This window comes from Echinops telfairi, unplaced genomic scaffold (genome assembly GCF_000313985.2).
Source record: "Echinops telfairi isolate 266 unplaced genomic scaffold, ASM31398v2 ScPeMD7_2573;HRSCAF=3158, whole genome shotgun sequence".
Classification (NCBI taxonomy): Eukaryota; Metazoa; Chordata; class Mammalia; order Afrosoricida; family Tenrecidae; genus Echinops; species Echinops telfairi.
Window position 1 is genome coordinate 1,423,227 of NW_022106471.1, and position 17,062 is coordinate 1,440,288.

The 17,062-nt window shown below is 36.6% G+C and overlaps 1 protein-coding gene across 1 annotated transcript in view; it reads left to right on the forward strand.

Annotated features, from left to right (window-relative positions):
• Positions 1 to 17,062, forward strand: part of TIA1 (TIA1 cytotoxic granule associated RNA binding protein) — a 27,983-nt gene that overhangs the window by 788 nt on the left and 10,133 nt on the right. The window contains 6 exon segments of the mRNA XM_045294181.1: positions 6,841 to 6,937; positions 8,600 to 8,698; positions 9,128 to 9,182; positions 9,354 to 9,386; positions 10,669 to 10,756; positions 13,910 to 13,985. Of these exon segments, the coding sequence (XP_045150116.1) occupies positions 6,841 to 6,937; positions 8,600 to 8,698; positions 9,128 to 9,182; positions 9,354 to 9,386; positions 10,669 to 10,756; positions 13,910 to 13,985 (448 nt within the window).

Sequence of the window (17,062 nt, forward strand, 5' to 3'; positions counted from 1 at the left end):
GTTGGTTTCCGTCCCGCTGTCCTTCCTTCTGCGTCGCGGCCCCTCGCCCCCCATCACCCTCCCCGGGCGGGCGGGCAGCCCGAGGCTTGTCCAAAACGGACCTGTCTCCCGCCGGGGTCGTGCTCCGCCGAGGGGACGCGGGTTCCGTGCGTCTCCATCAGCCCGTGCTGCTCGTGATGGACGTGCTGCCGAGCCAACGGGCAGTTTTTAGGAAGCAACAGTTGATAAAGGCCTCGGTCTTTTGAGTGCGGTGCAAGGGTTTAGGGAGCTCAAGGCCCTCACCCTAAGCTGTTTTCTTTGTCGTCTAAGTTCCCACTGTTTTCTCCTTTTGTCGATCCAAGTATTGTCGGGGGAGGGGATCCTGCCTTTGTTGGCTTTTCTCAGAAATGAAGGAAAAGCTCAAAGAGTTTTTGACGTGGCCCTTTGTTTTACTTCTGGAATATTGGCGGGTTGAGAACACTCTGCGTTGAAAAATGCGATTTTAGCTCTCTTTGGGTAACTCTGTAGCTTTACAGCTGTTAGGAAATCCAATGTAATTTTTAAAATCTTCAGAAACCTCTGTTTTAAGTTAATATTTATGATCTATATGTAACCTGACCCGTATAACCAGACTTCCTTGATTTAATAGTTACTGTTAGTTTATATGGTAACCTGCAGTTTACCTTGAAACAATGTAGCACTTAGTGGATGACCTTTGTTTCTAGAAAAATTTACCTGGTTGATTTGAAAAACCAATCCTGTTGTCCAGTGAACTCATGGTGACCCTATAGGACAAAACAACTGTCCTATAGGGGCTTCACACTGTACACTTTATGGAAGCTGACTGCCACATCACTCTCCCAAGTAGCAGTTGGTGGATTCAAACTGGCATGCTTTTGTTAGCAGTTGAGTGCTTAACCGTTGTACTACCGAGGCTGCCTCTCTGGTGAGTATTTTAAATAGTCTGAATTGACCTTTGGTCACTTTTAAATCATTGAATTAGTTGAAGCTACACACCAGAAAAAATACCATTGGTGTTAGATGATGGGCATTAATTCTTGCAAATCCAAGTATCTGTAACATCTTTTATTTAATGTACTCTCAAATGTTTATGGGTATTCACCCTTTTTTGAGATAGCTGTACACTTACTGACGGAGCCCTAGTGATAGTGGGTTATTGTTTTGGACTGTTCGCCACAAGGTTGGCAGTTTGAGCCCCACCATCTGCTCTAAAGGAGATAGATGAGTCTTTTCTGTTTGCATTAATACTGAGTCTTAGAAACACTAGGGATTGGTTCTACTTTGCCCTTTAGGGTTGCTGTGAGTCAGAATTGACTTAATGCCACAGGTTTTATACAATTATTTTACAGGTTTCACATATCCTAAGAATGCAGTTCGCTAAGTTGTAGAAAACTTTAAAAGCCTACAACTAAATAATTGCTGTATATTAATGTGGGCCTCACCTTTCTGTCACCTCGCACTTACCCTTTACTCTTATTACCCATCCCACTCCTCTCCATGGACCTTTGGCTTTATCGTTTGTGATGCCCTAGCAGTTCTGTGTGTTGATTGCTTCAGCTAGTCTTTTCACTCTTACTGTTCTCATCAGATGATAACATTGAGGGCAGACCACTAAATCAGATATTTAAATACACCTTTCTTTTATTGACTCTATCCAGCATGTCACATTTATTACAGCAGTAAAATATCTGTTCTGCAGTGTGCGTGGCAGGAACAAGTGCCTAGGTGTGAGGCAAGAATAAACTCTTGACTGTGACGGATAGGGTTAGGTGGGCCGTGCCTCTTACTGGATGACAGTAGTCTCTGTTGATGTTGTCATCCCTCCTCCTGTGATCTGATGGGCTTATTCTCCATTGTCACATGACACATTTTTCCATCATGGACTGGTCTTTGAGACCTAGCCCTGTTGATAGTGAGAAGACAGGTGTGTTGGATGATATTTTTTCAAGTCGTTACAGGTAATTTCATAATTGAGGAGAGAGGGTATACTAGATAATATTTTCCCTGTTTCCACATAACTATTAGTAACTATTGGTAATTAAGCATATACTAGAAACATCCATTTAACAGTATTTGACAGCATACCACCTGTCATGCTCTAGATACCAGATACAACAGTAATTATAACACCTTTTAAGAGCTCACCTTATAGAAAGGAAGGTGATGAATAAATAAATATGTTACATGGTAATACATGCTAACGAGAAAAATAATGCCAAATAAGAAGGTCTCACTCTTACTGCCATTAAATCAATTCCGACTCATAGTGACTGATAGGACAGAGTAGAACTGCCCCTTTGAGTTTCTGACACTATAAGTCTTAATGGGAGCAGAAGGCCTCATCTACTGCATGCTGATGATTTTGAATTGTTGACCGTGGTTAGCAGCCCAACTCTTAACCCATCACACTGCCAGGATTCCTGAGTAGGGAAGGTGGGGAAGTATTAATATTTCTAAAGTAGTAAAGAAATGGCATTCTTTGATAACAAGCAATAAGACCCTCAGGGGTAGCCTCGGGAGCGTGAACATGGGAAACCACAAACTCCATGTTCACTGCCATCAAGTCTTTTGTGGCTCTGAGAGGGCCTCTAAGCAATAGAACTGCCCCTGTGGGTTTCTTTACAGGAATAGAACATCTCTTATTTCTCCCAGGAAGTGACGAGCTGCTGAACTACTGACCTTGGGATTAGCAACCCAACACACAGCCCACTATGGACTCCTGGAACATAGAAAGGAGGATTGAAAACTCACGTTCCTGCAGGGCTCTAGGAGGGCGGTGTCCTTTTATCTGGGGGCAAATGGAAGTCAAGAGGTTTTAAATAGAGGAGGTGGTAATACTCCTAACCTTTAAAGGGGCAGAAAAAAATGGACAAGTAGTAGATTAATAAAAAATTAGTCAAGCAATTTTGACAATAACAGGTAAGAGAGAAAATGCCTTAGAAAGTATGCTCTTTTGGGAGGGGAGAAGTGATTAGATTCCAGATATGTTTAGAAAATAGAGCAATAGTAATTACCAGAGGATCAGGTGTAGCATGTGAGAATGAAATCAACAATAATTAGGTTTTATTTACAAAGGTATGTCAAGTTGAAGAAAATGAAAACAAGTTCATGATTGCTAAAAGTACAGTCTTGACTATATCCCACATGAATTTAGAGACCATCTTATAATTCGTCTAGATGCATTAAATACCAGTGACTGAAAACTAGATAAACAATAATGGTATTACATCAAGAACATCTTAGGGGAAGACATCAAAAGGTCATTAAAAAGTAAGAAAGAAAAAGACCAACACGGATGTAACTTGCTCTTGAATGTAGGGTATCGAAAGCAAATGGGAGACATGAGCTGGTGGAAGATTTCAGAGTGAGACTTGAAAAGACAGTCATGCATTATAAGGGAAAAAATGCAAACACTTAGGGTTAAGAAACCAAGGCAGACTTCCTCAAGCTGAAGGATCTGGAGGAAGAAAATGCAAGTTTCAAGTTACAGTATTAAAGGAATTTGGAGGCAAAAATTGAATGACTCAAGAAGCATCAATAGAAGATGGAAGAAATACCGCACCAAAAAAGAATTGATTAACATGTAGCCATTCAGGCAGCATGCGATCAAGATTCAAGGCACTGAAGGCATTAGTGACAAACAAGGCTCCAGGAATTGATGGAATGTCAATTGAAACGTTTCAATAACTGCATGCAATCCTAGAAGCACTGAAGTCAATGCCAAGAGATTTGGAAGACAGCTTTATGCCTGCCTGTACCAAAGAAAAGTGATCCAATAGAATGCATAAATTCCTGAACAACATCATTAATGTCACATGTAATTATAATTTTACTAAAGATGACTTCAATACAGAAACTGCAGTAAATCGACAGGGACTACCAGAAATTCAAACTGGATTTAGACGAGAACATAGAATGAGGGATGTCAGATGAATGTTGGCTGAAAGCAGAGAATACCAGAAAGATGTTTACTTGTGTTTTATTGACTATGCAGAAGTACTCAACTATATGAATCAAAACAAACTTTGGATAACATTGCAAAAAATGTGATTTATAATCACGCAGAACTTGTACATAGATCAAGAGGCAGATTATTGAACAAAGCAAGGAGATAAGTAGTTTAAAAATCAGAATACATGTACATTATTATATTCTTTCACCATACTTATTCAATCTATGCTGAGCAAATAATAAAAATTGGACTATGTGACAAGAAGTTGACATTAGGATTTGAGGAAGACTCATTAACAACCTTTGATAGGCAGATGCTCCCGCCTTGCTTGCTAGAAGTGAAGATTTGAAGCACTTAAGATGAATATCAAAGACTTTGATCTCCTTTAGTATGGATTATATTACAACATAAAAGTCCTCACACCTTGATCAATAAGCAGTATCGAGGTAAATGGAGAACAGAGTGAAGTGACCAAGGATTTCATTCTACTTGGATCTATAATCAACACCCATGGAAGTATCAGCCAGGAAAACAAGTGATATATTTCATTGGGCAAATCTGCCAAAAAACATCTCTTCAAAGTATTCAAAGTGTTAAGATGTCATTTTGAGGTCTAAGGTCACGCCATGATGTTTGAAGAATATTAAAGATTGGACTTGCAGGAGAATTAAGAAATATAACTGGAGTGCACCTATGAAGCAAGGATGGCAAGATTTTATCTCATGGGCTTGTTATTGGGAGAGAACAGTCCCAGGAGAAAGGACATCTTGCATGATAAAGGTCAGCAAAAACCGAAGACCCGCAGTGAGATGGATTGATACAGTGACAGCAGTCGTGGACTCAGGACTACGAGGAGGTCTCACAGGGTCAGGCCGTGTTTCATTCTGTTGCACACTGTCACTATGAGTCAGAAACAGCTAGAAGAAGGCAACTAATAGTCTAATAGAACATACATCAGAGAATTTGTAGATATGCTAAAACTACCAATTCATTATTCAAAGCCAATAACTTTAAATGTTTTGAGACTTCGCAAATATTCTCCAAGTTTTTTCAGCTAATTTCAGCATCCGTGACTGTGTCTTACCTATAGTGATGTCTTTAAAAGAAAAAGTTTTTTAAGCACTTGTTTCATTCTGGATACTGCAAGAAGGCTCATTCAGGCTCATCTTGTATCTTCCATGTATCAATTGTATCAAGCATATTTTTACATATGTTGCCATCATTCTTTTCTAAATATTTACTTTCTATTGAGTCCTTAGTATCAGCCCCTCCCCCCTCGTGATCCCTTAATAAATTATAAATTATTATTTTCATATCTTATACCAATCGCTGTCTCCCTTTCTCCCCCTTTCCCCATGGTTTTGTTGGTTGTCTCGTGGGGGTGGGGTGTGATTATATATCAATGATTGCAATTGATGAACAGTTCCTTCTTCCCACCTTCCCTCTACCCTCCTGGTTTCGCTACTCCCATTCCTGTTCTTGGAGTCCGTGTGTCATGAGCTCTTTATCTCTTATCTGTTCCTGTGCGTATACTCTGGTCTAGCCCACAGTGATAGTGCGGGGTGAGGAACCCTCAAAGAACCAGAGGAATATTGTGTGTTTCATCAGTGCTATACTATGCCCCGGTTGACTCATCACTTCTTGTGACCCTTCTGTGCGGGGATGTCCCAATGTCTACAGATGGGTTTCTGGTCTCTGCTCCAACCCCCCTCATTCTCAACAGTATGGCTTTGTTTGTTTGGAATCTTATGATGCCTGTTACACCTCATGAACGTGCAGGCTGGTGTGCTTCTTCCATGTGGGCTTGTTGTTTCTCTGCTAGATGCCTGTTTCTCAACTAATCTTGAATGCTCAATGTCCATAGCAAGTATAGGTTAAAACTATCCAGGTTACCCCATGATGACTGTCTTGTGTTCATGATTGTTTTATATTTCCCAGCCAATCAAGATAAAAACTATATCGTATTTTCTTTTCCTCACTATTATCTGGGCACATGTACATGTTCTGTAAGTGTTTGAAATTGCTCCATAGTCCCAGTACATTCTTCCATCATCCATGGACCTAGTCAAGGGTCATTCTACGTGTTTGGTTGTCAGGGCCAATCCTGTTAATTAAGAACAGCCTTTTAAAAATCTGGACATTAATTTTCTTTTAAAGAGAACAAACATTTTACAAAGTACCCCACGACTGGATTTATATGATTGTTTTTTATGGCAATAGCCTGCATACTTGGACTACATTTAAATTTGATTAGATGTAGGTTAATCCAACCTCAATCAAGTCAATATCAGGCTCATAGTGACCCTATAGGACATACTAGAACTGCCCTTGTAGGTTTCTAAGACTTTAAATCTTAATAGGAACAGATAGCCTCATCTTGCCTTCAGAGCTACTTGTAGATTCGAACTCTACTGATCCATGCGGTTAAAAGTTTTTAACCACTACTCCACCAAGGCTTTTTTATTTGAATATTTCATAGGTGACACTATACTTCATATTGAACATGTAGTGTAAATAAAAGTACTTGATATTTAAACACTGAATCCAAGTGGTATTGGCCAAAATTTCACATTTTAAAAATGGTCCTCTGTGCAATTGGTAAGTGGTATCTGTGTTAACCTAGGCCCCACGTGACTATCAATTTACACACTAGCCTTTCATCTAATGGCTTTAACATTGAATAATTCTTGTGTCTAATATATTTGCAAATAAAGTTTTGTATCCTTTTTGAAAGAGATTGTGATGTTTTGTCAAACTTTATTTTGAGCTGTTCTGTTACTAAAGCTTAAATCAAAGACCTGATTAATTTCAAAATACATATTTCTGTAAACAACCTTAAAAATAATCAACGCAAAATTACAATGACAACTTCTTTTTCTCTGTTTCAGGTATGTTGGTAACCTTTCCAGAGATGTAACAGAAGCTCTAATTCTCCAGCTTTTTAGCCAAATTGGGCCTTGTAAAAACTGCAAAATGATTATGGATGTAAGGGTATTTTACATAGTTAACTTTCTTTTTTATATATTAAAGCCAGTATTTCCACAAATCTTAAAGTTGGTTTCTGCAATCTAAATTCATAGAGATTTTAATCAGTTTGGGGTTGATGAGTTTGTTTTACTGATTAAAGGTAAAAGAGAAGAGACAGTCATATCGAGAACAGATGGGAACATCAAGGTATCATAATAATTTGTATGTTGTATAAATAAGGAGGCATCATGGCTCAACCATTACACATTGAGTTGCTAACCTCAGGCCAGCAGTTTGAAACCACCTGTCTATGCGTGAGAAAGACCAGACTTTCCACTCTCTTAAAGAGTTACAGTCTCAAAAACCCACAGGGAGGATTCTGCCCTTGTGACTATGAATGACTGAGTCAACTCGATGGGAATGAGTTGATTTGGTGATGTAAATTGATTGGTTAATCTGGAGATTTATTGTTTTAGATGAGTTATCATAGGTCCTCAATAGTAACATCAGAATAAATATTCTTCCCACTTTATATATGAAGATTTGAATAAACCAAAGATTTAAATCCAGACTGAGCTACATTGGTTCACATGTTGCTAGTATTTCCCCTGTCTGGCCCATTCTAGATCTTCTAGATGAGCGGTTCTCAACCTTCCTAATGCCCAACCCTTTAGTACAGTTCCTCATGTGGTGACCCCCACCGACCCCCAAACCATAAAATTGTTTTTGTTGCTATTTCTTAACTGTAACTTTGCTACTGTTATGAATCCGGCAACCCGTGTGGAAGGGTTGTTTGATCCCTCAAGGCGTCGCAGCCCACAAGTTGAGAACCGCTGGTTCGGTGGTTTCCCTGGGGAAAGATCACTAGACAAATTGTTTATGGTTCCTGACCTACAGAAGAATCTACTTAGATTAACCTTTGCTACTTATTATAAATTTGGACTTTCGCTCACCTTCAAAAATTTTTCTAATTCAAATCTAAGTTTCATTTTCTTCACACATTTGGAATACATTTACACATTTTAATTTTATATTTGGAGTATAAAAACATGACATATATGCATAGATTAATTTTAAAAGCTACCTAACATAGTCTAATGCCTATTAATATTCTTTGTTCCAGAATATTTACTCAATTTAGCAATTAGTTCGAAATATACAATTTAAAAAAGATTTTATTAATTATACATGAAACAATGATACTGTAAATTAGGGATTATATATGATAATAAGGGGAAACATATTTACCCCTTCATACTTGGATGCTTGGTTGTTAATCCTCACCTCACTGCCATCAAGTCAGTGCTGACTCATAGTGACTCCCTGTGGGTCTCTGAGATGGTTAGCTGGCGTAGAAAGCCCAATCTTTCTCCCGAGGGGCTGGTGTTGATTTCAAACTGCCAACCATGCAGATCATAGCCCATCTCTTAACCACTACACCACCAGGGCTCCTTAGTCATTAATAGAAGGTTAAATTGTATAAAATCTGTCGAAGAAGGTAGCTTTCAATAATAGTAGTAATTCATATTTTGTTTGCTTGCCTAAAAATTTCCTTACCTTCATTACCTCATGGCCTGACAACTGAGATGTATAAAATCGCCCCTCCAAAAAAAAGTTTTCCATAATAAAGGGATTGGGAATATAAAGCTTAAGGTTGGTTGTGTGTTTTCTCTCCAACAGACAGCTGGAAATGATCCCTATTGTTTTGTGGAGTTTTATGAGCATCGTCATGCAGCTGCAGCACTAGCTGCTATGAATGGGCGGAAGATAATGGGTAAGGTAAGCTGTCATAATTACAGGTGACTTGTACTGGAAACTTGGAAGATGCATAGTTTGATTTCTTTTTTTAAATGGGTGAACTTTACAGCAGAGTCCATTAATTATTTAATATAGAAAGGATGAAATAGAGCTCTTAAGGACAGAAATCTTAGTTTCTGCCATGGTGCAGTGCACATGATACTTTAAAAAAATGTTTGCTCGCAGTGCAATGAAACAGCTAGCAATGTCGGATATCAAGGGGGAGAATAAACGAAGGAAAAGTAAACTGATGCTTTTGGTTGGAAGACAGGGTATTGAAACTCAGGCTAGAACTCTACTCTTGCATGTTTCATCTCAAACTCATACTCCCCTATGGAACCCTAGATGTAAATCTAATAATATCTGACTGTAAGCTTATGGAGTTTAAATATAGAAAAAAATGTTTTTTAGGAAGTCAAAGTGAATTGGGCAACAACTCCCAGCAGCCAAAAGAAAGATACAAGCAGTAAGTATATTTAATACCCTTTGAACGTTTTTTTTATTGTACACAGTACTTTTGTTATAAAGCTTATAAACATCATACTTATTTGCAGTAATGTTTTGATCGTTATCCTAAGATATGATTTAATGTGTTTGTGTTAATAAATTTAAGAACAAATCTAATCTTTGTCATCAGGTAGTACCGTTGTCAGCACACAGCGTTCACAAGGTAATTGTATCTTCTTAAACATAAAATGAAATCTCTTGAAAAGGGTATTCACTAACCACCTGAAGTTTTTTTGTTTGATATTGGGGGAGGGGGTGGGGAGGGTCGTATATCTATTTGTCTCTGGCAATATTTTTCCCCCTTCTTCCCAGTGTTGACTGAGTGTGGCTTGTCCACTACTTTGGTGCTATTTCAAGCTCTCTGACCCCTTTGATAGCAGCTGATGTCTTAGAAATATTTCATCAACTAAAGGGCAAGATACCCTGCTTCCTTGAGGTCACGATCCGTGCTTCATACCCAGAGCTTCAGAATGCTTGAGTTGCTCCTGAAACTGTGTTTCCCAAATGGCAACCCAATATGTTGCTTAAGGCCTGCCAAATAGGGGTAACTTTTCTTTCCAAATATACTTTATCCAAAAAAACATATATATATATGTGTGTGTGTGTGTGTGTGTCCTTTATGAAGTGTTGGTCCAACTATTTATAAGTGTCTTGGTGTTTTTTTTGTTTTGTTTTTGAGAATTGTCTTTTTTTTTTTTAACAAACTTCAGATATAGGATCGTATTTCTCTCCATTGTTTTTTTTAATGACGATGTAAAGTGAAGGGATTACTGTTTTCATTCTGTTGCCTTCAGTCTTAGTTCACTTGCACATGGATTCACATAAACTGAATGGTGTAATGTCTGGGCAACCAAAACTGTTGGCTTTTGAGAAAACTGTCAAATACTTTAACATCAAACTGTTGCAATGCAAGGTATTTCTTTGATTGTTCTTCACAAAATATGGTTAAACCAAGTGTATCATGTAGCTAGCTTCAGTAAATTGTTTTAACTGAGGCCAATCTAGTCTACAGAATTCACAATACCACTGTTTTATTTTAATATAGTGGTAAGCTAAATAAAAGTAAATAATTATTACTAGAATAAGTCATACATTTTTTCCCCAGTACATGAATTTGTTATTTATCATTAGTCTGTATTCTTATTCCAGCACAGTAATTGGCTTTCAAATATAACTTGTCGACTTTCAAGTTAGGTATATCAGTCTTTTTAGGAAAATCTTTACATATTGTCTACCTTGATTCATTATATCTAAAATGGATAGGATTTGTATAGTTTTAGAATAGTGTTATATACTATACGATAATCCACAAATTGTTATTTTTGTTTTGTTTCATTTTTTAATCCACAAATAATTTTATGAATAATTTATTGACTGGATTTTAGTACTTTTTTAATTCTAAAGTTGTATTTTTCTTTTCACTTCCCCTTCCTTCCCTTTATAAGATCATTTCCATGTCTTTGTTGGTGATCTCAGTCCAGAAATTACAACTGAAGATATAAAAGCTGCTTTTGCACCGTTTGGAAGAATATCGTAAGTAATGGGAGATCAATTGTAAATGCTTGCAACTGGGAGCCATCTTACATATATAAGTAATCTGGAAAGGATTCTGCTGAGAACATTGAGCGGTAATTTTAAACAATAAGATGGGTTTCATTGTTGAGCGATTTCAAATAGATAACAACATAATTTTCCCATTATGTTATCATCAGCCTCAAAGAAACAAATTTACTACTGTACTACTGTATTATAATTTTTTATCCAGATGTCTTACTAGCCTGGTTATAATCGCTAGTAAACTTGAACTATGCCTAAGGAGTTGGAATAATTGGGTACTTTTAGGATACCAGGCATTTTGAGTCAATTTACTTCGAAAATGAAAGAAACCCCTATGATTCAATCTAAAAAGTCGTTGTTGAATGACATTTCTTTGATGTCTCCTATTTTTTTTAACTTAATGATGTCTTAGTATTTTGTGAAGCACTGTCTTGCTTGCATTTGTTATTAATAATACATTTTAGGCCCTTTGTAAATAGGTCACTGAAGGTAGCAAGCATTCAACGTAGAATACTTTTATTATTTTGAAAACCATATTTCAGTAAGAACAACAAGATTATTATAATACTTTGTAGAATAGAAGCAGTTATTGAATTTAGAAATCATTTTCCAGTTCCTGGTTGCTTTATGATTTTGGTTCCTATGAGAAGTACAGTAATAAAGAAATGTTGGGTGTAGCTTAGTTTGATCACCAGAGATGAAACAGTGAGGAGTTTGGGAAGTGATTGCCATCAGTATTTGTAATGAATTTGGGAAGTGATTGCCATCAGTATTCGTAATGAATTTGGGGGGAGTTTTATTTAGTAAGATGCCAAAACAGTGACCTAGCAATGTGGCTGTAACTAAAGGGGCCAGCTTTAGAGAGATTGATGAAATTGAGTTTATAAATGGGCTTTATAAACCTTTTTCTGTGTGAGAACTGGTTAAGAATATAATGAAGATTTAATTATGTGATTGTTCCTCCTAATCTGCATTGAAGCTGTGATAATATTTGGGTAACTTTTAAATATCTTAAATGAGGTGGTGTTAAATCTTTGATCTCTGAAGGGCTCTCTAGACCTCTGCATACAACATTTTCATATTTTTTTTATTTTGATGTGACAAATCCCTGAAATTTTATTTATTGTCATAGGATTAACAACCCTGATCCAGAGCGCTGCCTGCTTCTTTCTCAGAGAATCCTTTCAGAGAGAAATGAGTCCAGAGTTGATTATATCTCAAGGCTAACTTTTCCTGAAATTGAGCTTTAAAGAGACAGAACCTTTCTAACTTTGTTGGTAGATGGAATAGCTATTTTCTCAAATCCTTTTTATTTTACTTTATTTCAAATACTTTCATTATTGATTAAAGTAGTTTTCTGAAAAAGCCTAGGAATTTTAGTTTGAGATTAGTAAAGTTGTCTTACAATTAGTAATCCTAAGGAAAGTGATACTAAAATTTTAGTGATTTTACTACCGAAATCAATAATTTCTTTTTGGTAAACGTATCGGTATATTTTCAGTCTATAGATTTTCTCATGATCCTCCATGATTATTGATATGTAGTGATTTTTCTTGGAAAGGCCTTTTTATAAGTTTTATAATTTTCAGTTGAAGTTTATAAGTTCAGACACTGTCTGAGCTTATGGCTATAGAAGGGGTTAGCGTTCCTGTTTCAAAAGACATGTTGGCAGTCAGCAGCACGTCTTGCTGTCCTTGGGGATTTTTTGGTTTTTGTTTTTTCTTTCTTTTGGTTATAGGAAATAGATTGGGAACCATCTGCAAGGCCCTCGTGAGCTTTTCCCTTTAGAGTGCCTATCACAGTGATTGGTTTATAGAAGCTGCACTAAAACAGATGGCCTGTTAAAAAAATATATTGTATCAAAACTATTATGGTACTTGCATAATTGATATGATTAGAACTTTTCCTGTAACTTAAGTTTAGGTTAGTGTGGCACATTTTGCCTTAGAAATGAATCAGCTGCGAAGTTAAATGCATGTGTGTGTACCATACATATCTTTTAGTAAATATTTTTACATATTGAAAAATCACTTGCGTTCCTTATCCCTTTCACCACCACCTCTTTGCTTTTTGACCCCAAACACTTAAAAAGTCACTCCTAATTGATCTGAAATATGGTTATGTATATTTTAATATAAAGTGACATTGCATGGTTTTCTGCCTTGGGTTTTGTTATGAAAGTGCCTGTTGTGTTCATGTGTCCTGAGAGAGCAAGCATTGTGACAAACCTGGCTCACTTAAAAGCAGATTGCCTGTGAAGCACAATTTGAGTCCACTTTTTTGAGGTATGGAGTTTTAGCTATCGTGGCTGGGTTTTGACTCAATCTCAAATAATAGGGCTCTGGTTATTTTGCAGAGTCTCTGAAGAATGGACAGGATTGCCCTGGCTAACTACAAGCTACGGTTCACAGTGGACAAATGTTGGCGTGCTTTCTTACTTTCTGACTTTTAAAAATTTTCCTTTTATATCATGTAGTTTCCAATCAATCTTCTATGATTACTATTATAAAATTCAGTATAAGATCTCTTGTAAAGTGTAAAGCTAAAGGTGTGTGTCTAGTGTTTTTCTTCAATGATTTAACATTTCTAAAAATAGCAAGTTCTCAAAATTTATCAGTTTACCCATGGTCCAAAAGGGGGGTTGGGGTGAGAATTAATCTGAGAAAATGAAATAACTTAATTAACTTAGGGAAGTATATCTTTTTCATTCTTTCAGTTTCTAGTTTTCCATATGATTTTTTAATGATGAGGTAGAATATAGTGTCAAATAGCCAACTGTAAAATCACATGGTTAAGAAAGCCATTCATCTACTACCTGTAAATGTTAAATAATTCATGTGAATAGCTGCTTTCACCATGCTTAATATTTAACAGTTAAAAAAAAACATTTTGAAGTGGGTAGAAAGTTTTGTAAAATGTATACATACATATTTAAGAAGTTACTGATTTGCATGTTTATAAATTTAAAACTCATTTGCTAATACATAATTTATACAATAAACAATGAGTTTGCATTAAAGATTCACTTTAATGAAGGTGACACATGAAAATGAGTTGTATATGAAATTCTCACTTTATAACTAAAGAACAGTTTATCAATTTAAAACTTCTGGTTGTTTCTGATTTCAGAGACGCCCGAGTGGTTAAAGATATGGCAACAGGAAAGTCTAAGGGATATGGCTTTGTCTCCTTTTTCAACAAATGGGTGAGCTCAATAAAAGTGCATATGTATTGTTTTAAAAGTAGAGAATGAAAATACGCCGTTTAATTACTAATCTTTCTTCCAGCTACAACTTGTTCATTTCACTAGTAATTGATAACCTCGCTTATTTGCTCATTTACTTAGCACCTGATGCATGCAACATACTGATGTGTTTTTGGAATATGTGAAGTAAAGATGTTGCAATTGCCAATAAAGATAAATATTTAAAATCTCACTTAGGGATATAATACATTGTCACCCTGTATTAGATTATCACAGTAATGTGAAAGTAGCTAACAAAGTATTCCAACATTTTGGAATCCCCTCCTTTAATTGTATGTTAATATGTATATATATTTTTTCTTTTTTCTTTTACTCAATAAATACCTAACACTAATTAGTATGGGCTTAAAATTTCTGGACATTGGGGAAGGACAGTGTAGTTTGTGAGATTGGAGATGAGCGTGGGGTGCATAAAGAAGATGGCTTATATTTAATGTGACAGCTGGATAAAACCTTTAAAATAGCCTCCATAAGGTGTAATATTTTCACCTGGTTTTGGTTTTGTTTTGTTCTTAACTTTTTATCGTAAAACAATCACAGAGCTATCACACTGAAAAAAATGGAGACATGGCGGGGAATGATGTGTACACCAAGGTTTTAGTAACCTTGGATTTTATTGGGTTATTTTTATATTATAACTATGGTATTGCATGCCATTGAGTGGATTCCAACTCATAGTGAACCTCTATGACATAGTAGAGCGCTCCTCCCCCCCAAAATAGGATTTCCTAAGCTATAATCTTTTTTTTTTTTTTACATTTTATTGAGGGCTCTTAGAGCTCTTGTAACAATCCATACATCAGTTGTATCAAGCACATTTGTACATGTGTTGCCATCATTATTTTCTAGACATTTATTTTCTGTTGAGCCCTTGATGACAGCTCCTCTTTTTTCCTAGATTATAATCTTTGTGGGAGCCACTGGTGGGCTCAAACCACAGACTGGTTTGTAGACAAGGGCTTAGCCATTTGTGCCGCCCATGTCGATATTCATATATCAACATTGTGTACTGTGTTAAGAGTACCCTGGAATGAGCCACTAAACATTTTTGATAGTATGAAGTGTATTTTAAGAAGACTCTTCTTAAATTTGTATTTGTGTGTGTGTGTGTTTAGTTTCTTGATGGGTTTTCTGCTAAAAGTTTGTTTGCATCTCTGTCAAATAGTGTCAAGCTGTCAGGCATTTTGCTAGTTTCTGTGTCTGTGTGTATTGGGACTCTACTGTCCAGTATCCCTCATTGTGAACTTTACTGTCCAGAGATTTGCTAAAACAGCTTGTCACCATTTTTGCCCCAAATTACTATCTATCCTACAAGTAGTTAAGCACGTGGCTCATGAGTAACAAGCAAGAGAACATAGTTGCACTGTAATTGCAGTTAGTTATTCGCACAGTAAGTTCACATCTCATGAGCATGTTTAAATGTGTAAAGCAGTCTCATTGTCCCCCTATACAAAGTAAAAATATTTTTTAAGCAATCAGAAAACCTATGAAGAAAGTAGATAGAGCCTAAGAGAGTAGGGGAAATGTGAGCATTAGAAATGTTGGAGATGATAAAGCTTATTGAGAAGTGAAAAGATGTAAACTTGACCATGTATGTCCACATACCTACCATTTATAGCATTTTTTTTCCTGTGGCAAATAGTTTGTTCTGAAAGTTTTACTTTATTATTCAATCACAGCATAGTATTTTAGAAAGGTGGAAAAATACCTGTACGTGGATTGATGCCACAAATAATTTGAGTTTTTTTGAAGGGTGATTTATAGGCTTTTTGAGTATTGTTATTTCGAGAAATAGGTTAGGGTTCTGGGGTGGGTTGGAAACTTCTCCCCATTTGAAATATTTGAATATAGGCTTCTGCTATTCATTTTTTAAATCACTGTTGGATGAATCTTTCAAGTGAACTAGGGCCAAGTAGAAAAGACTGTCCATGTGTAGTCTCTGGACTCAACCAGAGATGGATTTGAATCCTGACAGCTATCATGATAGTTGTTAAATCTAGTAAGTACTTCATTTCCTCAAGTCTACCTTTCAATTTTTAGACACCGTGTATTAGGTGATCGGCATTTTCTGGTGTCGTGCAATGCTCTGACCCTGATTTCAACAATCCCCAGTTTTTTTTCTTCTCTCTGTGTGTTGCACGTACCAAAACCAAAACCAAAACCAAAAGCTCACTGCCATCGAGTCAATTCCGACTCATCTCCACCCTGTAGGACAGAGTATAACTGCCCCTCTGGCTTTCTGAGGCAGTGAATCTTTACAGGAGTAGAAAACCTTATCTTTCTCCTGCAGGGAACAGCTGGTGGTTTTGAACTGCTGACCTGTGGCTAGCAGCCCACCACCTAATGAGTGAAACCCAAATTGAATTCTTCCCTACCGACTTCAAAGTAACTGGATATTATTGGAGAAAAATCATGTAACTGTATCATCTAGTTTCACTTCTAATTTCTTGTCACATGCTTTAAATGAGTTCTCCACTCTTTTAGCAAACCTGTTTCTCTAATAAGTTTGAGTTCTGGGGATCTGTATCATACTCCTCCCAATCTCTTCAAATATCCCTTCCTGACTGCCTCCTTTATAGTCCTAAACTAATAACCATATTTTCCTGGGAAATTGGAAATAATCCTATAGGAATTCCCACATTCAACCATCAACTTTACATGCAATGTATCCGCCTTCCTCTTTCAACTTCCTTGTTACATGATACCTGATAGAGAGCTCATAGGACTTTGATCTTGAACTTGTTCTCTTTTTAAAAATGTGTAAGTAATGTGCATATTTCAATAGTTCAGTCATATCACGGAGAATTGTACAATCACCCTTACATCAATTTTAGAGCCTTCCCCCTCTTCTTTTTTTTTTAATTAAAAGATCGTTTTATTGAGGGCTCTTACAGCTCTTATAACAATCCATGCATCAATTGTGTCAAGCATATTTGTACATAAGTTGCCATCATTATTTTCTAAACAGTTAATTTCTAGTTGAACCCTTGGCATCAGCTTCCACGAGCTTTTTTTTT